This window comes from Hippocampus comes, unplaced genomic scaffold, assembly GCF_001891065.2.
Source record: "Hippocampus comes isolate QL1 unplaced genomic scaffold, H_comes_QL1_v1.1 scaffold135, whole genome shotgun sequence".
Lineage (NCBI taxonomy): Eukaryota > Metazoa > Chordata > Actinopteri > Syngnathiformes > Syngnathidae > Hippocampus > Hippocampus comes.
Genome location: NW_017805583.1, coordinates 1,666,069 through 1,687,395, shown reverse-complemented (window position 1 = coordinate 1,687,395; position 21,327 = coordinate 1,666,069). Strand labels below are relative to the sequence as shown.

The window sequence follows — 21,327 nt, the reverse complement described above, 5'->3', positions numbered from 1 at the left end:
GAGCAATTGGAGCGTGGGGGGGGGGGGGTTGTGCATCAAATGGGTGCGTGCCAATCTATGGCTTTTATCATCACAAAAAAAAAAACCTAAAATCACTACATATTCTTTTAGGCGCGGTAAATTTTAGTGCTGACATCATCAAAACAAATCAGAATGTCACTAATGGCAATATATTTTCAATGTATTTGAACTTGGAGATATTTTTTGAACAATTTAATTACTGACTTCAACACTTACCTTCACAGCAATACGTAGTCACTCTCCAGCTAAGCCAGTGCTGATCTTTGTCTCATCACGACGACAAACCCGACTGACAGCCCTGGACCTCATTGCATACCTGGCGACAGAAGACAACCCCAAACAGTGGCTACATCAGGATGAGAGAGAAGTACTGTCTACCACCACCGAGCAGATGATTTACTTCACCTGCGACATCACAGCTCATGCATACATGCATTGTTCAAGTGCAGCAACACGAAAGGCACATGCATTCGATCATCCATAGCTTTGATTCCTGATACAATAAAAAGGGAATGCATGCATGGATGCGCTTTCCTCTGGTAGGTAAAGTGGTACCGATAGGCAAGTGTTTATTTGGGTTTAAACACTTACATTGTATGTTTGCCTGCAAATAGGCCCTGTTTTATGTAGGCTTAGTTAACAGCAGTGTGTTACATCTTGTCGGTGTATAAAGATTTGTAAAGTGGCTAAATTCCACTCATTGTCACTGTCCCACAGTGTCGACAAAGAGAAGGTTATTATGGTAAAACAACATCAAAATATAATCACGCATCAATACGTAGCTTGGTTTTAAGGTACGTTTTGGGTCCCGATTGGTCCAGTAAGCGAACACATTGTAAAACAAATATCTTGTTTAAAACAAACAACCGACACTTTTGAACAAGCATAAATCAGTTGTCAGATCAGTCTGTCCATTTTCCCTGACACATCTCGCAGCTGCGTTTTTGATAACTGTCTTCCAATTTTAATGGATTTTTGGATGTAGTAATGTGATTATGTGAAACTTCACACGCCTTATGATTATTTTCTCGAAGCAAACCTTAATTTGTACTTTTTACTCCTGTTCTTCATTCTTTGCAAGCACATTGAAAGCACAGTTGAAACTGATTTGCAGTTAGATTTTCTCGGGTTAATTCAAGACGACTTTCTTTTGGGCTGTCTGCAGATTGAGGACATCATTGCCACCGTGCGGGATTCTAACTTGAAGCTAACTTTGGCATTCGGAATCGGGATGCATCACGCTGGTTTACATGAACGAGACAGAAAGACTGTGGAAGAACTGTTTGTCAACTGCAAGATCCAGGTACAATCTTTCTGCGTGCACAATATTTAGACATCATAAGACAGTCCGCATTGGTATCGCTGGATAAGAACAATAATTATTCCTTTAACTGGGATATTGGCAGTTGACTGACTTTTTTAAACCGTGCATTGTGTTCTGCATCCTGATTGGCTAAGGGACTTGAGACCAATGTCAACAGTTTCCACGCCTCATCTCTATAGAGGTTGCCAAAAAGCAGGTTTTGATCTTTGGTTTCATTCTATAGTACAGTGTTATATTGTGTAATAATTGTAAAAAATAAAGCTGAATATTTTACGGATTTTGGTCTATCGCAGGTTCTTTTTGGAATATGACCCCTACGATAAAAGAGGGTTCACTGGATTCACCACGCACCACAATTATGGGAAGAATGAGGCCAATTTCTTTATTTTAAAGTGAAGGTTTTATAATCATGATGACTCTACTTTTTAGGAATAAAAACCTTTGCCTTGTTTTTGAATGAACACTGAGGCCTACTACGTATGCTTCTGTATTTGCAGAGTGAAATATTTTTCTTAGGTGCTGCTTGGTGTAAAAGGTTTGCGAACCACTGCTCTAGACTCTGGAGATTGATTTGGCCTCAACATTTTACACTTCTTTCCTCCCATAATGAACTCCTTTTTTGTTTTTAGTGTATTGGGTCATTATCTTGATGCATGATGAAGGCTCTCTCAATTAGTTAGGTTCGTTTCTTTATTTAAATTTGCACTTCTGTGTCATAGGACACACTTAGACAGCCAAACATACCTGTCAGTCACATATTCCAAAACTCTTACCCATAGGAAAAATGGGTGCAGGATTCAAACAAAAATATGTCATCTTTTTGGTGCGTCAGTTCCAGGTATAAAAATCCCTCAAAATACCTAGAAAAATCTTGACCGTCTTGTCTTCATCATTTGATGTCAAACACAAATGTCAGAGTGTATTTATTTTCTTTGATAAATGTCAGGATTTAACACATGTCAACTGATCTTAGGTTTTGATTGCCACAAGCACTCTGGCTTGGGGAGTGAACTTCCCTGCTCATCTGGTGGTTGTCAAAGGAACTGAATACTATGATGGAAAAACCAGACGATATGTGGACTACCCCATTACAGGTATGAATTTTTTGGTTTGTTATCCTTGCAGAAAATCCTCAAGTCCTTTGGAGCAAAAATGGATCACGCGAGGACATGAAAAAGAGGGAATAGTGCAGTGTAAGAGACCAATTATGAAAGAGTGTTTTGTTATGTAATTTAAAACAAAAAAGTACGACATTAAATGTTAATATTGCAGTACAATGTTTACCTTTTTTGTGTTTTAAATGTGCTCACATCTATTGGGGAGTACTGGGGCCACCCAGAGAAAAAGAAGAAAAAGGGGCATTCAAATGTTAATAATTCTTTGGCAAAGCTTCAAGCCAGATGACCTTCCTGATGCATTTACCGGGCTTGCCCTCCCTTGGGCTACGTTATTTTCTTTTTTCTAGTTGGTCTTTTAAAAAAATAAAACAAAATGAAATTAATTGACCCCATCGGAATAAAAATATCGATTTTTTGGGGGAAATTCCATGTGTTGCCTTTTATCTCCAAAATTTGACATTTAAATGGTCATCTTTCAAGAGCAGTTATTCTAGAATTTGTTTTTTCCAGGGGTTGTAGCAATTCTGATTTGAAACAAGCAGCCATAATATTATGCAAAGCATATGGCATCTGAAATGTCGACCTGTTATTTAATGTTTCTCTGCAGATGTTCTGCAGATGATGGGGCGAGCAGGTCGGCCTCAGTTTGATGACCAGGGCAAAGCAGTTATTCTTGTCCATGACATAAAAAAAGATTTCTACAAGAAATTTCTCTATGAGCCTTTCCCTGTTGAGTCCAGGTGAGTGCAAAAAAGGGATTCTCTTGCCATAATTCAATATAGGGAATCCTTGTATGACTATAAGTCTTTAATTTTTCCATGTAAAATGGACTTGTTAATGTGATCAATATAGACATGGAGAAGTATTATAGTTTACATTTAGCGTCAGTAAATTTATTTTCTACATGGACTGGGGCATTTGATGTAAACGCTTTATGTAACAGATTATTAGGCCTTCATTTTGATTCACATATTCTTCACACTATTTTTATTGTTATTGTTGTCATCATTGTCATTATTATAATTATTGTTGTTGTCAAATGTAGAAATTGAGTGATTGTTGTATCCTCAGTCTCCTCAGTGTGCTGTCAGACCATTTGAATGCAGAGATCGCTGCAGGGACTGTCTCTTCCAAGCAAGATGCAATGGACTACATCACCTGGACTTACTTTTTCAGACGACTGGTGATGAACCCCAGGTTAGGTTGTTACACATCATTATCATTTGTAACAGTAAAAGCTTCAATTCCACACTAAACTGAAAAAAATATTTGCAAGAGGTTTACAATTAGTAAATGTTTTCAGCTGTTGAATTCTTAAAAGGAACCCCGGCTACACATTGTAAGAATATATAATAATTTATTTTAAGTTGGGGGAAAAGTGTTTTTTTACAACATAAATTGATACACAGTTAGCTGCCATCTTTTCATGTGCACAATAAATTTTGGGTACTGACACTGAACGGAAATACTGCCCAATTAAAATGTGCACTGATAGACAGACACCACAAGAACAATCCATAAAACAACGTTTGATTATCATACTGTTTATCAATATTTTGCAGGGGATTTTAATGACTCAACTTAAGACTTGCTCAAAACTACTACTGAAATATTATTGTATTGTGATGCTTTTATTGCAGTTTGGTTGTGCGTATACATTTTTGTCACCAAGGTGTCCAAAGAGTCGACAAAGTAGTTGAGGAGAGCACAAGGGTTAAGATTTAACTGCATAAATTCAAAGAACGATCAGGAAGTCAGAACAATCTAAAAAAAAACTAAACCCAAAAAACGTAATTCGACAATGCACTAATATCAGATTACATAGTTATTTCACACTTATAATTTCTTGATATTTAGTACCTACTGGCTTTTAATAAAGAGTGCTATTATTTTCTCTCTCATTTGATACATCTAACACAATCATGACCTAGTGAAAATTGTCTTTGATTATACTTTGCTTAGGCCTCATGTGGTAACTCTTAAATGGCTCTACCAAGTATGGAACCTATTTACGACACAGTTTGATAGTGTGATCTGGGAGTCATTTTCTGGGAGGAGTGGTCATTTTCCTTTCATATGGCTATTATCTTCTGTAAAGTGTACACAGACTTGTTTCCAGTAGAAAGTTGTATTTTTTTTTTTTGTTGTTTAAATGCATACATCGTATCAGACTTTTCACTGAGTAAAATTACCCTCATCACATCTGAGGGTTTGATACCTGACGTGTTTAATAGGCGTGTGTGTGTGTGTGTGTGTGTGTGTGTGTGTGTGTGTGTGTGTGTGTGTGTGTGTGTGTGTGTGTGTGTGAGAGGCGGGCGAGAGATTTAGAAAGATAGAAATATGCGTGCACACACACTCATAATATAAGATGACTTCAAATGCCTTTTGTGTTCAGTTATTACAGCTTGGAAAACGTCAGCCACGATTCTATTAACAAATACCTTTCAAGTCTGGTGGAAAGGAGCCTACGGGACTTGGAGTGCTCCTACTGCATTGAAATAAAAGAGGTGTGTGCTTTTGTTGAAGTGTTGAGTTGTTTGCATTTTACGTCTGTTTGACTTTTGACATTTCTGATTCTCAAGGATGACCTGACTATTGAGCCTCTGACCTATGGTCGCATTGGGTCCTATTACTACCTGAAACATCAGACCATCCGCTTGTTTAAAGAAAGACTGAGGGCTGAACTTCCCATCCATGAGATTCTTTCCATTCTGACTGTAAGTATTCACATATCCATTGCGGATGTATTTGTCTGTCCGCATGTTAGCAGAAAACTTTCTAGTTCCAAATGAATCTGAAGACATTAGGAATTGTTGAATCGGGTTCTACCAATTGCATTTTGGGATTGGTGCCTTAATTTGGAGTTAGTTAGTTTTAATTGGACAGGTTATGCAGAAATAGAAAATGAATTTCTCTTTTGTATTTTGGGTCACAGTTGGCTCTAATTTGCAAGGTTAAATTACACAACCAATTAAATCTTTTGTGAACTGCCTATTACCAATAAAATGTCTGTGGATGAACGGTTCTAAAGTTATTGTTCCAAATGTTTAACGTAGCATTGACACTACACAAGTATCTATGCCCATGACTTGGCAGATGAGCTTGAGGAAATCTACCATTTTCAGCAACTGCAGCCTCCAATCTCAAAGGAACCACTCTAATGTCAATGCAAAAAGCTGTCGTGTTGGCAAAAACAATTCGTGGCCAGTGTTCAGATAAATTCTTGATGTGTAGGGGTAGCAATATTTGTTTTGGCAAAGTGTCTGCTCTATATGTAGACACATTGAACCTGCACGCCTCTGCACACGAAGCCTCTGTTCACACTGCCGTTGAAGTGCTACCTGCAGGAGTGAAAATACAATCCATCTTTTACTGTCTTGAAGCGGGAAAAAAAATTCTCTTCAGACGGAGTTGCTTGAGAAAAGCCAATTAGTCCCAATGCTTTAGCTCTTCATGGTGGCAAATGCACACATTGCATTGGGTGTATCAGAAGCGCCCTCTGGAAATGTGTTAAGCATGCTGCAATTAATTATAAAATAAGACGTTTCCTTAGTGTGAACGGGGCCAAAGCAGCAGCAAAGCATCCCCCGTGGCACCTACCCTCTCTCGCCTACCAGCTGCACCACAATAGTGAAGCTTGTCAACCTGTTTCTGCGCTCACTTTCCTTTCTTTTTATTTCTGACACAGCACTGACATGTCTTCTGTAACTGCTGCCGTCTGGTCGCTAATGAGCCAAACGTACGCTGCACCTCAACAGAAGCTCCCTCATTGTTTGGCAGTTGTTTTTCTTCTTCAAGCACATTATTGTCCATCCACCCGTTATCTGAACCGCTTCTCATGAGGGTCACAGGCGTGCTGGAATCTATCTCAACTGTCTTCGGGCAGTAGCCTGGGTATTTATTGAACTGGTTGCCAGCCATTCGTAGGCGCGTTATTGTACTTGAAACCAAAATATTTGACCATTGCATTTTCGGTTTCCTCTGATTATAACATGTTTGAGTGATCATCGTGCTCTTCTTGGGGAAACTAAGATGTTTAACGTATGCTTTCCATAATTTCTCAATCAATCAGTGATGTTTTATTTTTATTTCTTTTTTTTGGGTGGGGAGGGACTTCCAGGGACATTGAAAATAAATACTTCATTGATTGTTCTTTTTTTTATTATTCACACCACCACCCTTGACTTGACTAACGTCCTTTTTCAGCTCCTTGATTTTGTGACTCTGACTTGGACCAGTGATTGATGGTGCATCAACAGTCCTGGGAGTGGGGGATGGGGGAGTGCAAGGCAAAGGGAGACAAATGCCTCCCGCACAGCCTGTTGATGGGCCTACATTAGGCGTAGTTAAAATGGAGTGAATTAGTGAAGGTGTGCATGTTTGTGCATCTTTACAACCAAACTACTGAAAACAAGGCCAAACACACTAGCACGGACATACCGAGTGACTGAAGAACCTTGAGCTTTGCTTGTGTATCAAAATTGTTTTCTGCTGTGTTTTCCAGTGAATTGCCCCGTTTCTTTTTGAGCAAATATTTCCCAGCAACTCTCGACATTTATTCTTAACAAACAATGCAATGCAGACCTTTTGGATTAGTGGAAATACACAACAGATCTTCCCGTATAATGGTATTCTCCAACAAGGAATACATAAATGAGGCTGCTTGAATTTCAAAAAGAAGAAAAAAAAAACCCAACAAAAAAACAACAGCCTTATTTGATCTGTGATCATGTTCGATACAGGATGCAGAGGAATATGCCGAGCTTCCTGTGAGACACAATGAAGACCAACTCAACAGCAGCCTGGCTCAGCAGCTCCCCCTGAAGGTCAACCCCCACTCCTATGACAGCGCCCACACTAAGACCCATTTACTGCTTCAGGCTCACTTCAGCCATGCCCAATTACCATGCAGTGACTACTCAACCGATACCAAGACCGTTCTGGACAATGCCATCCGAATCTGTCAGGTATGTTGCCATGAGTCGCACGTACAATACCGATATAAAGTTATAACTGCTTCAGACAACAAAGTGAATGCAGGAAAGTGGTGAAGATTGCACGACTATCTGTGTCCTATGTGTTGTGTTGTGTTATTTTTGTTATTTTGACTTCAAGATGGCGCCGCGTGAGTGGCTGCCTTTCCAGCAGCTCCTATATTGTGTTGTTCTACTTCTTCCATTCATAACTTTGCTGCTGTGAATTGGGAATTTCTCCATTGCGAGACTAATAAAGGTTTTCTTATCTTATCTTATCTTATAACCTATTTAGTTGCCTGAATCACACAGTGTATGATGACTGACTGGTCACTAAGCTCTCGAGGTCGGACATGTTTATTTTTATTCATGCCCACTTGCTTGTGCCTTGGTCAGGTTGCTTCTTTATTGGCTACATTCCATTTCATGTCACAATTCACAGAGTCATAACTCAGGACTCATCGGCTTTCCCCACGCTTAAGATTTTCCATCAGAAATATCGAACACATTTAATATTCCAAGATTGTTGGCCCCAACCCGTTTTTGACCCTATTATCAGGTCAAATTTGTCTGAACACACCTCAGAACACAAGATGATTTTTTTTTTAGGATGGGATTATAAGACATGAAAGGCTCTTAAGTTTGTAGTCCATTGTTAGAAAGGGAACATTCCAAGAAAAAACAACCTTGTTTGTGTGTACCTGGCTCTTTATTCACATACTAATCAATACATCCATCAATGACAGACTGTCTATAAGTTTCTCAAGTCAACTTTATATTGCTCTTGCCGTCCCTTGTGAATTCACAGATGTGTCAGTTAAGTAGTTAAGACCTTGTCTCCTGACCTTTGGACTTGTTATTGCTCATTTTGAGAAGTATTTTTTTATACAGCTCTGAAAAATGCATGTGCTTGGAGCAACTTCTTGGATGTGCATTTTCCATCCTCTCTAAGCTTCACAATAGTCTGAGTGTAAATGCGGTAGTACATAAGGTTGGAGGAAATATGATGGGTATTAGAGGGCAGAAGACAGAGGGGGTGATGTGCTGCCAGGGCTTGATGTGGCTGGTTTCTGTACATATTGGAGCTGTTCCAATAATTTGCTCAGTAGTCGAGCCAAGGAATCTGAGGGTAATGGCGGCATTCTGTAGATGAGTGGCTACAGAGGGGATTTAGTGAATGATTCAATGTGTGACTATAATAAGCCGGCGGAGTCCAGGATTACACTCAGGCCGTATACTTGTGGGGATTGGTTAGACTAGTGAGTAAAGATATGAGGATTTGTTTCTGTCTCCACTTGGGATTGGCCATACAGCCCCTTTCTGTTTTCTGATGATTCCGATATTTTTTTTTCATCTGTATCACACTCAAATGTTTAAGATCATCAAACCAAGTACGAAATATCACAAACTCAAATAAATAGAAAATTGAGTTTCAAAATGATGAGGTTTTTATTGGGGAGGGGGGATCCAAACCTATCCAAAAAACATTGGACTATTCTGAAGTGACCTTCTATGTGCATTGATCGAAATCCTATCGAAGATCTTTTGATGAAACAGAAACATGCCGTCTGATGAAAGTCCCCTCCAAACTTGAGACCATTGGAGTTGTTTCTCATGAATTCACAAAACATCTGCTGAGGCTGCACAAGTCTCGTTGAAAGTTACAAAAAATAATTTCATTGCAGTAAAGATTCAGCCACAAAATATTAAGTTATGTGTACCAGCATCGGCTGTTTTTTTAGTAATTCTGTTGAACTACAATTCAAAAGCAATGTCTAATTTTTATTGGTTAAATGTATTTAAATATGTATTCATTATTACCTGAGTCAGGGGGTATGGAACCCACCACGCCACCCCACCCTGTCTCAGGTGGATGCCAGGCTCCACCCTTTCCGTGCCCTTGAGAGAGAGGGAGAGAGAGAGTGAGAGAGAGAGAGAGAGAGCATTCATTTTAGAATAAAATGTCATCCTGGGGTTGGAAAAATTAATAATTGCTTTATCCATATGTTATATGATGCCCTCCTGTCTTGTCTACTCAGGCTTTGCTTGATGTCGCAGCAAATGAGGGCTGGCTTGTTACAGCTTTAAGTATCTGCAACCTGGTGCAGATGATTGTGCAAGGCCGCTGGCTGCATGATTCTTCACTACTGACTCTGCCACATGTGGAACAACAAGACCTCTACCTGTTCAGGTAATCGTGACAGTACTATACTATTCTGAAAATTAACCAATAATTTTGACTGTTTGTCACATGCAGTAATGAGAAAGGCATTTCAAGAGTGGGAAAGATATTTATTTGGATTATTTTTTAATGTAAAAATATAAAAAAATTAAAAAATGAGTTACCTAACACCGATGGTTTCACCAGCATAATGACCAAGACTGCTTCTGAATGAGGCCTTTTGTCTATAAGAACTGCCCCAATAGTGTTATGACTCATGTGTGAATTTGTCTTGTAATGTTGAGCATTCTGCTTGCTAAAATTTAGGAAATGGTCTAACTGGAAGGAGAGGGGAAACACAGGATGCTACAATGGCCCAATTGAAGGACTTCCTGAGTTGATAGCTACCTGCAGTGGAAAAGAAAGCATTTTTGCAGCAATTATCGGCCACGAGTTCCCTTCAAGTCATGTTACGCAGGTAAAGATTGTTTCCAACAACAGTAGTTTATAATATATCCATTTTTACCCTCATCAAAAAAACTCACGTTTTTATAAGCATGTGGTGTTTACTGTATGTCCAACCAAAGAAAATCACGTGTCTAATCTGAGACCTGGTTAAAAAGGAAGTAAATGCCACGTCAACGCTAAGAGAAATTCAATCAAATATCCACAGAACTCTATCTTCTTTCAAGTCATAAAAATATTTTATACTCCATTTTTGTGAGACTGCTTACATTGATGTTTGCCAGAATGACAAATCAGCTTCATCCTTTATGAGTGACAAACACCTTATTTTTCTGTCGAATCTCATCCAAGTTCAACAAAATGTTCAGTCAAAAAATGTGCATTCACAATTCATCAATGCGTCTTGGAGAGCAGCACATATTTAACTATCAGAATCTCATTGAACATTTTCAGACTCTTTGTCAAATTTCATCAGGTCAGATTGTAACCTGTAGCGTTTTACTAGCTATGAGCGAAGCTTCCATCCATATTCAGAATGTCTGCAGGGTCCAAAGTACCGAAATGTGAGAATGGCAAGTTCCAATATTTCAGTTGATGAATTTCAAACCTTGTTTTTGTTTATTTTTAATGTACAACGGAAAGTAATTTATAGTAAACAACTAAATACGGTGTTTTGATTCTAAGTACAGTACTTGGATATTTTGAACAGTTATCATACCAATCAGGACTGTGAATCTTACTCTTGCGCACGCATACGCACTATTAGCAATGACATGCCATGAGCAGCCTTGCCATTGTGATCCCAGGTCCCTCCAGGATCTCCAATTACAGCGCCACTGATAGGGTTTACTGCTCCAATCTAAGTGCTAATTGCCACAGTAATGAGAGCGACCGGGCGCAACGGCAGGCTCGGCTCCTTCACCCAATCAGTAGGCCTGCTTTCATCCTTCCCCACCTTTACTCCCCTCATCGGCCCCTGCCCTCCTGCAGTATTGTGGCCTCGCTAATTAAATAATTAGATGTGCAGCAGTGTTCCTGTCAGCTTTGCGCAGAGAGAGTAATCCTCACATAAATAGTCTTTGCCTGGTGAATGGGAAAGGGTTTCTCCCCCAAGCTCCCATAACACACATCTGCACGTATACATCTTTCTTTCTACTGCGTGTTGAGCTTTGGACTTAATTCTCCATTAACACGTAGGAGGCATGTTCATGAGCGTTGTTTATTTGAATTACTCAAGTTTTAATTAAATAATGTGAATGGAGTTGATTTTCTGAGCTGTTGCATTAGTTTGACATAAATTGTTTGTTTTTTTTAATTGCAAAATGGGAAGCTAATGCTTCGCTGTCATTGTCATGATTTTTTACTTCCACTACGTTTTGACAGTTGGTTATTTTCCGGTCATCATCGTGATGAAGAGGAGGTGCTCCAAAAGGCGGCACACTTCTGAAGTGATGGCAGCACCCCTAGTTTAGACAAATCAGCGCTGCTATCCTGACCTTTTTTTTCCCCCCTTGGGTCAGATGTGGACCTTCCTCAGTCATCTTCCAGTGCTGGAGGTCGCATTGAGTGTCAAGGGCTGGTGGGAGAAGAGCCAGCAACAAACAGAGCGCCACGTGCCTGCTGCAGGAGCAAACCTGAGGGATGCCAGCAGCTGGTTGGATGTCCATGCTGACCAGGAGTATGTTTTGCAAGTCTCACTGAAACGCATCAACCAGGGCCAGCAGAGGGTCAGTATGGCTGAGTGGATATTTTAACCTTACACTCTATCAACCCAAACTGTCCGTTGCTTGGACTGCTATATGACATAGACACACGTTTCCACATGCAATACAACAGCCTAAGATCCCAGGTTAGCCCAGTAAGTCCCAAGACTTGTGACATAAGATAAAATAAATGTGACCAAGAGAAAATGGTCATGCTAAGGTGCAAGACATCAATTTGACATGAATTTCACCTACATGCAAGGTCATTTCCTACTTGACAAAAAAGGATAGTGTTCACCGTGCAAGGATGAATGGGCATGAGGCTATGTTGACAGGTTTGAGTTGTTTACTGTACTGTAGTTGAATGAATAAAACATTTTGAAATCTATGAATAATCGTTAAAATATTTGCAATTCGATCAAACTAATCGTGATTGTTTTTTCCATAATCATCCAGCCCTGCCACGTGTCAGCCGCCAAGCTGTTAGCACCATTCCCACGGGCAGAGCCAGAGCATGACGTTACTACCGCAATGCTGCAGCGATACTGTCCTTCGGTTTAAAACTTCGCCTCGACTCATCTAAGTATACATCTTGGCGTTGTGGCAGAATAGTTTATGCTCTGTCCTGTCTGACCAAAAAACCCTTTCTCTAGAAGGCATTTGGTTTCTCCATGCGAGCAGCTGCAAATTTCAGCAACGCTTGAAGGTGTCGATTTCAGAGCAAGGACTTCTTTCCTGGTCAGCATCTTCTTACTCTATGACATTGTAAACCTTGCTTCACTATCATCAGAGGCGCTCGATTACCAGCAGTTCTTCTTCATGGCAGGCTTGATCCTGTGTTGGGCCTGACCTTCATAACGTTAGAGGAGGATGACCTCAGAATTCTTCAACTTCACCTCAAATCAGTTGACACTTTGGCACAGTTTGGTGTTCCAACAAAATGATCCGATGCCCAAACACAAACTGTAAAAACTAATTTGGGAATGCATAACACTGGCTACAATGAATTTTATTTTTCAACCCTGTAAACCAATTGTGGACTCTGCTTTAAAAAGTGGACCTGTGCTAGGAAAACAAACTGCAAAGTATTTAAATGAATAAGGTGAAATATCGAGCCAGAACCTTGGTTGCATTTGATGAAAGTGAAACTTGCTCAGGGATATTTGACCAAATATCCATAGGGCTGTATATGTATCTAAATTGCTAACAGTAATAAAGGGTTCTATGGCTTTGAGGTGAAATTCAGTATGAACATAAAATACACTCTGTCTAAAAGTTAAACTTATAAAATTTCATTTGAATATTTCATCATATAATTAGTACAGAAACTCTCCACAACGCTTTACTCAGGATGGGAATCAAAAACCGGTTCTTGTTGAGAACCGGTTCCGAGAGCTTCAATTCATTCATATGGTTTGCCTTTTGTGTCGACGAGTCCCTTATCAATTCCACTCGGGACAAATGACATCACTGCGCACGTTGTGTGGCATTGTTATGTTACTAGCACAGCCCGGAAGAAACATGACGCCTAATGCGCCAAGCTTTGTTTATATTTTCAACAGAGGAAACAGGACAGTAAGGCTCAGGCTCCAAGATTTCCCAAGGTGAAAGATGAAGGCTGGTTCCTTGTCGTTGGGGAAGTGGATCACAAAACGCTGCTGGCAGTCAAACGAGTTGGATACGTGCGCAACCACACAACAGTGTCCGTGGCCTTCTACACACCAGAGAAGACTGGAAAGTAAGGGCCTATCCTGATAACATGATTAAAATCCTTCCTGAACTCAACATCTCGTGGTAAACTAACTAAGATGTGAGTTTGATGACTTCAAATTGGAGAAATTGGTGTATGCAGTAGGGCGTAATGTTAAAGTTGTTCAATAGGTTGTTCAAGCTGTCATCATAGGGTCTATATTAAATGAACAGGAAATGGTTTCAGTAACATTGCTATTATAGAGGTATGGGCCGATATTAAATCCTGACGGTGTTATAACCGTGATCAAAAATATCGCAATATTAAAATTATAGCTCCAAAATGTCATTTTTTGAACATTTTGGCTAAATTTAAAACATTTTCTCTATTGAATAGAGACTATTTTATTTTTAAAGAAAACATTGAAGATTTGGGACATTAAGAAACATGTACCATGTCAAATTTACGTACATGCATATATATCAACAGTCTTCTTCTGTTTTAATTCTTCTTAGAAAGTCACAGTGTCCCATCATTGATGTGCTATTTTTAGAACAGGCTATTCTTGCAGGCTAACTAGTACCTGTTTTTTTTTTTTTTTTTTTTTTTGGAGGGGGGGGGCGCGATACACATTAATCAACATACCCAAAAAGGCATCAGTGGAAGTATGGTAGGGATAACGCGGGGGCTCTCTGTTGTCTCCCTCCATCCTTCCCCTCCCTCCGTCTCCCTGAAACTGCTCACCTCTCCCCTCTTGGCTCAGCCATGGAGGGGGGAAAAAAGCGGCTAACCTCTTTTCATTAACTGATCATTGCAAACAGCCAATCATAGCGCATCTGTTACAAGTCCCCTCAAAAAAAAAAAAAAACATCACCGGTGACAGACAACCTTAGCGGATTTTGAAACCTTGACTTTTTATAACCACGGTAAACCGTCAAACTGGTAAATGGTCCATGCCAACGACCATAAAGTACAGTCAGGTCCATACTAAACACCACCACAATGGATTTGAAATGAAACAAACTAAATGTGCTTTTGCTGCAGACTTTCAGCTTTAATTTGAGGTTGTTTACATCCAAATCAGGTCAGTTGAAGCAGCTCCTTTTTGTTTCATTTCATATCCATCCTGGTGGTGTTTATAGCCCAAAAGATGACATTTGTTTGGTTGTCCATTCAGTGGTTCCAACCAAGAGAATACTGAATCAATGTAAACTGCATTCATGAAGGTCGTGCATTTATAATCGGCCATCGTGTGGATGTCTCCTGACAAAATATTTGCCTTGTGCTTTCAGATGCATCTACACACTCTACTTGATGAGCGACAGCTACTTGGGTCTGGACCAGCAGTATGACATTCACCTCAATGTGACACCAGCCAGCATCAGTGCCCAGTTCAACACAGAGGTCACAGACTAGATTACAGGATCCCCCTGCTGCTGTTGCCTCTTCAATAAATTACACTTATAAACGAACAATGGTCATCAGTCTCGCACAGGACATTCTCTTAAACAGTCACTCTATCATGAACGTTTTGGTGAATTTTTTTTTTTTCCTGACCAAACATGAAGAAATCTGCATTAAATACCACAAAATATCTTTGATGCTTAAAGGAAGGCAATGATGTTGTTGTGACATTTTGTAGTCTCTGTGAGGATGGGGGCCACTTTTCGGCTCTACTAGGCCTCCTCTCTGTGGATATACAATGAAGCTGATCACAAAAGGATTAAGATTTTGTCACAATGTTTAATATGCTACTTTAGCTCAGTCTTAAAAGCCCTGTAACAACTGTTTTCGCCATGATTTGAAAAGAAATTGGTTTTTCACCTGTGTACTTCTTTATTTTCCATAATAACTTTACTTTGCAGTGTACAGACCTCGGGTTGGTAAGTCTCCAGTCATGGTTGAGCTTTTGGTTGCTGTTATTCTCACCCACCCACCCCCACACCCCCCATATGGAAGCATGAACGCTCCACAGATGACAAATTACCCTAAACGAAAAATGTGGTCGAAAACTGTGCTCAATAGCATTTTTACATTACAGGGAGGGGAGATGCTGACCAAGGCTGGGGGTGGTTACCGTTGCCCTCAACATGCTTGGGGCCCCCAGAAAAGGCTTCCCATTTTTTCTGCAAATCAATACCCATCATGAAAATCATCGCCCAAACTGAAAACATCTTGGAATACTGTTTGACTTTAGAAGACAAAAATGTGCTTTAGTAATGCATTTTACATTATTTACTTTACGACTGTAAATGTTTGAATATACGAGTAAATCCGGATCATGATCATGACTGCAGGCTCCTTGTTTTGGACATTTTTGTTTTGTTTGAGTCAACTTTTCTGAATCGACAAAAAAATGTTCTAACAGATAATTACAAATATTTATATTTGCAGAGTGAATTTGTGGCAGGGGTAATTCCATTTGTGTGTGTACGTCTGTGTGCGTGCATGTTGGTTTAATATTTCCTAGAAAATGTTACATAATCGCGGTTCGGCATTTTTTTTTCAATATTTTTTGACTTGAAGGGGTCGAAACCCCCATTTTTTTAGGAACATTGCGTTTTTTAATTTACAAATACCCCCGCCCCTTCACACACACACACATTTTCCCCACGTATTTCAATGGTCGTCAGTTACACCGATTTACGCAGGCCGATATATATTTTGAAATACTACTATATGGTACTGTACTTATAGTAATGTAAATTACATTCAATGTGGATTTTTGTGGATAGCTCAATTTGATCACTAGCTGTTCATCTGGGTCAAGTCCATCTTCATTTACTAGTTTTGTTTGTCCTACTTTCCAGTAAGAGACATGTAATTTCTAGTAAATATGAACTTGAGGCGAAGGTTAACGCCAGCGTCAAACACGCCGTGATTTTTAAGCATTCTGGATGATTTGCTCACCGTAAAATGAATCTTATTAGTGCGGTCAAGCGCGCACACACACTCACACACACAAGTGCAAAAAGAGTTACGTCCTCCACTGTGGTGAACGTGTCACGTGGCGCAGAAAGTGACTAGTTGTTAAGCCAACCTAAGAGCAAAATGTTTAAACAAAAGTGCAGCGCTTTAATTGAATCACGCCCCCCGGGAATGGTCCTGCTCCATTTTAACTGCTATTAAAATAAATATACTGAAGAAAAACTTTTGTAATTTAATATTTTTTGTGATTGTTTTAATGTGCGTTTCTACACTAATCGTAATTAGTTCGATCTAACCTTTTAAACCGCAATCATTTCGAAACTTGAATACGTGTAGATAGCGTATGTGCAATATTTATATGGTGCTCGGGCTTAAGTGTTCCTATTTTCGCCTTAGAATATTGTGACACGTACTACCGAAAGGAGTATGTCAGATAAAAGATAACATTTTCATCCGCTATGGAGTGTGCGATGCTGTTTGTGTGTTTGTTTGTTTTGTTTTGGGTTTTTTTAAAGTATTTTCCCTCAACATCTGCACTTCCTGTACATTTATTTGGTGTGCGGTTTGTCTCTTTTTTTCTACGTTACATTATGGCCTTGTTGCCATTTTTGTCTTTCTTTGAACAGAATAAATTAAGCGGCTTAATTGCTTCACTGATACGATTTCGAGAATTTAGGAACAAATGTCATAGTCAGTCACGTACGCGTGCTTGGGCAATATTTGCCAACCAAATACAAAGCAACTTTCATTGTTGTTGGATATCGCAGTCCTGCATAGATTATTGTTTATCCCTTATGTTTTTATGCGCTTTATTTTTAACGCCCTATTAAACACGTTTTGCATTGCTTATTTTGTCAGGCAGGGACTCGTGCTTGGCAGCAGGTGCTGAGGCCAGAGGTGAATAACACTCGTTTGACAACGAATCATCGTCCATCGTGCAACACGTTATTACAACGCTTCGCCAATGAGAACTGGAGCTATGTGCGCTGTTGTCCAATAGGAGCTGAGCTGGATAGAATCTTTGGACGCATCCGCTTTGCCACATTAATTCACTCGGCAGCGAACGTGGGATGCTCAGAATTTTGGACATTTTGACCAGTTTCAACTGCAGCAGACTCTGGCGTAGCAACAATTTCGTCGTTATTTGGCCGAGGTAAGAAATAAAACTGAGAGAATTACCTTAATTTTAATCAATTGCAACGACATTGACACGGGGTCTTCCTCAAACTTCGTTTTCGGATCCCACGCAATCCAATGGGTTGAACACACTTTTCTTCTTCCACTCCAGAATCTCGCCGCGAAAGACCCGGTGGGAATTGTGATGAATTCCTGACTGCTGCTGCTGCTGTGGATCTGAGGCCGACCTTCTCCCACGTCCACGGGCGTCACAGCTGCAAGGGAATGCGACGAGACTTTTTGGCGTAGAAATAGAAAAGGAGACATCATGAAGGAGAAATCGAAAAACGCCGCCCGGACACGACGGGAAAAGGAGAATAGCGAATTTTATGAACTGGCCAAACTGTTGCCGCTGCCCTCGGCCATCACGTCCCAGCTGGATAAAGCCTCAATCATCCGCTTGACCACAAGCTACCTCAAAATGAGGATCGTTTTTCCTGAAGGTGAGGGAAGCTCTTGCATTTCATCCGAGCAATGTGTTTGGAGAAGGATGCAGTCAAGCAAATAAATGAATCCTGTTCAGTGTGAACTGACTCCTTTAATTGTCACATTGTAATACAGTTGCGATTAGTGGGATGTATTGGTACCAGTTCCGATGAGATGGTATTTTTCCAAAAGCTATCGGACTATACCCTCTTCAGCATCAGCATGATTGTTAATTGTTGTAGTTACTTTGTTTTTTAGATTAAATAATTAAGGAGTCACACGTTTGCTCCCCATCTCCTTTTCGCTGTCGGCATTTCCTGCCGGGGCTCAGCTGAAAAGTAGGCAAGCGTTCACGATGAAGGGGGAAACACAATTGGTTCCGCTTCTTTTGTGCTGTTCGCCCGGAGACGTTTCAGGAGCTATTTGCAATTTTGGGAAAAGTAACAATGTAAGGGTTGTATGTAATGTAATGTAACATTTTTGATGTGACAATGTAACATTTTTGACCAATGGCATTTTTGTTTCTTTCCATGACTTTTCTTGTCTTTCAAGTCAATTTTCCCCATTGAAATGAATGGAAATGCTATTCCTCTGTTCTTGCCACCCCCCCCCCCAAAAAAAATGCAATGGAATGTACGTTCTGTGGTTGAACTTCAGAATGAGTGCCACTTAGAAGGTGGCACATCTACTTCTTTTGGTAGAAGAACCTTGCTGACAACCATGTTATATAGGAGCCGGCCAATTGAATCACCTGATTATGGCCCTTGAAACATCAGCCAAAATAATCAGCCAAATGTTTTTACCTTGATGTACTCTAACCATTTACAGCAGTTGTACACAACACTGATATCGTTATTTTTTACACACAATGAAAAACTATACCACAAAATTGTATCCTTAAAAAAAAAAAATGCAAGTTATGCAAGGAATTGACCTGGATATCACTATTTTACACAAAACCTAAGGTCACAGTTTGTTTATATATATATATATATATATGTACATTTACTCTCCAACTAAGTTCAACGAACTCAGCATAGCAATCGAACAATAACATTCTAATTAAAAAAAACAAAAACATCTCGTCAATGGTATATATCTATTGCACAAACCTGTCCGAAGTGATCGCGAAACGGGTGGAGATTCGAACCCAGAACCTTTCAAGTGTGATGAATCACTCCGCTGCCCACAATGTTCAATTCAATATGAAATAAATAGCGTTCATGAATTCCTTTGACCTAGACTAATTTCAGAGACTGAGTGATGTGATTTCCTGGAGTCCCTGTGATGAGGATCCATGTTGCACGCGTGACTGCTGCAGCGCCTCGCATATTAGCATCATGCCCGTATCTGATCCTACAACATATGGGGCTCCTTGAGCCTCACACAAGGCTCATCGTCGCCATTTAGTGTAAGGTGCACTCACAAAGAACCTGGATGGGAAGCACTAAGAGCAGGGAAACGGTGCAATTAAGCTGCAGCAAACATCGGCACCATTTTTTAAAATGCTGACAAACACTTTACGATAGGCCTATACACAATTACGGAGTGTAAGAAACAGAAGGAAATAGTGCAATGATTAAATAAAAAATCCTTATAGTTTAGGAATAAATATGGGCATGGTTACTAAAAGTAACGCGCTGCACATATTAAAACGTTCTGTTTCTTTTTGTTTTGATTGATGTTGCTGAGCTTCGCTATGATGTCCATCTCGGTATAATTACATCTCAAATCACAAATACTTTCTCGTGGGAGTTTACTGAAAATACCTAAACTTAAAATAAACTTTGCAACAATTATGTTGAGATTATGCTGTGTACTTGCTCAAGTGTTCCTAGAGGTGACCTTTTGTAAATTGGGCCATTATTGCCAGAATACACCTTCTGTTAAAAACTGGCATTTCAATTTAGTAATACTTATAGGCCCGGTCACACACACCACTAACACCTTACTAATAATAAAAATGTACCACTTTTTTTTGCCCACGCCCCAGTACGTCTTAATATGAAAAAAAAAAAACGTAATTACAGATGAAGATGAATTTATTTAAGTGAGCCGCTCATCGATCCGGAAAGGTTCATTACCGAGTTGAAAAATATGCTTTTACAGTCTGCTGGTTTGTTTATTGTGTAGTGTACGAGATAAAAATAATAATTCGTTCTTTTAATATGACGTCCCGTCACATTTTTAAAAAATTGTGTTTACACGTGTAGTATTGAAATATATCTTTTTTCTTTCTGTAGCTGACATAAACAAATCTAAATGAGTATTAATGTTGTTCAAAGTGAATAAACGATTTACGAGTTGACAACATAAAAAAAAGTCGTGTAATTAAATAATCTTATTCTCTCCCAAACAAACTACCTCCGAGGCGGTGCATGAACAATTTTACATTCATTTTTTGGTTCCTGATAGGAATCTTAATCCAATTCAAGTATTTATTCGACGAGAATTTCTTTGGTAAAGAGTGGTGGCGGCGATGCGATTGTGTTCCGAGTCCAAACAGAGAAGTCCATATTATGGAGCGCAGTGTTGCCCACATGCCGCCTGTTTATTCTGCTGCACATTTGCATTTCAATTCCACAGTCTGCTGCGCGGACTCGTGTTTGTTTTGCCCCGCTTTGGGTATTGAGCCTCATGCAGCTTAACTCTTAAGCTTTTTTTTTTCTCCTCCGTTTTGAATAGTTTATGCTAATAGTTTCACAAGACAGAAACGCGTTCGATCTATATAGGTGTTAAAAGCCGAGGTTGATTAAGATGTGCTGATTTTAATCTGATGACATTATTAGGCTACGGTGCGCAGTCGACAGCATCTCAAATATATAAAATTGCACTGCATGCGATGCATAGTGTTGCTTAATTCCTCTGCTATCCTCTAACTTATTGTTGTTTGTATTAGTAGTAGTAGTAGTCGTAGTAGTAGTAGTATATCGTCTTTTTAAAAATATTTGTATGTGATTTTCTTTCCAGGACTTGGTGAGTCATGGGGCCATGTGAGCCGGAGCTCTCTGGATGGGGTCAGCCAGGAATTAGGCTCCCACCTCTTACAGGTCATCATCGCCATTATTATTACAGTATTATTATTATTATTATTATTATTATTATTATTATTATTATTTATTTTGTCTATTTTTTCAAGCAGTTCTTTTCTCCCGAGCAGTTATCCTAGTGGCACACTTTCTGCAGAGTGTGTCCTCTGGTCTGGTGTTAGGAGGTGAGCTGGTCTACCACAGAGGCAGAGCAGAAGAAGGTGGAATCCTCACACTGGCTGGACAGTATTCAAGTGGGAATTCCTTGTGAATTAAGTAAATGTAGCCGTAACATTGAGTCAAATTTCGGTGG

At 39.7% G+C, this 21,327-nt stretch overlaps 2 protein-coding genes across 3 annotated transcripts in view; both read left to right on the top strand.

Moving 5' to 3' along the window:
- Positions 1–15,639, top strand: part of ascc3 (activating signal cointegrator 1 complex subunit 3) — a 56,237-nt gene extending 40,598 nt beyond the window's left edge. For both annotated transcript variants that reach the window (XM_019880020.1, XM_019880021.1), the window contains exons 30-42: positions 246–388; positions 1,187–1,324; positions 2,319–2,439; positions 3,071–3,203; positions 3,535–3,660; positions 4,859–4,970; positions 5,046–5,180; positions 7,206–7,430; positions 9,476–9,627; positions 9,925–10,075; positions 11,583–11,789; positions 13,328–13,503; positions 14,748–15,639. In XM_019880020.1, coding sequence (XP_019735579.1) covers positions 246–388; positions 1,187–1,324; positions 2,319–2,439; positions 3,071–3,203; positions 3,535–3,660; positions 4,859–4,970; positions 5,046–5,180; positions 7,206–7,430; positions 9,476–9,627; positions 9,925–10,075; positions 11,583–11,789; positions 13,328–13,503; positions 14,748–14,871 — 1,943 coding nt within the window. In that variant the 3' untranslated portion in view covers positions 14,872–15,639. The remainder of the gene's footprint in view (positions 1–245; positions 389–1,186; positions 1,325–2,318; positions 2,440–3,070; positions 3,204–3,534; positions 3,661–4,858; positions 4,971–5,045; positions 5,181–7,205; positions 7,431–9,475; positions 9,628–9,924; positions 10,076–11,582; positions 11,790–13,327; positions 13,504–14,747) is intronic.
- A 216-nt stretch (positions 15,640–15,855) lies between these two features.
- Positions 15,856–21,327, top strand: part of sim1a (SIM bHLH transcription factor 1a) — a 23,067-nt gene continuing 17,595 nt past the window's right edge. Inside the window, exons 1-3 of the mRNA XM_019880023.1 lie at positions 15,856–17,536; positions 17,672–18,002; positions 20,956–21,035. Coding sequence (XP_019735582.1) covers positions 17,828–18,002; positions 20,956–21,035 — 255 coding nt within the window. The 5' untranslated portion in view covers positions 15,856–17,536; positions 17,672–17,827. The remainder of the gene's footprint in view (positions 17,537–17,671; positions 18,003–20,955; positions 21,036–21,327) is intronic.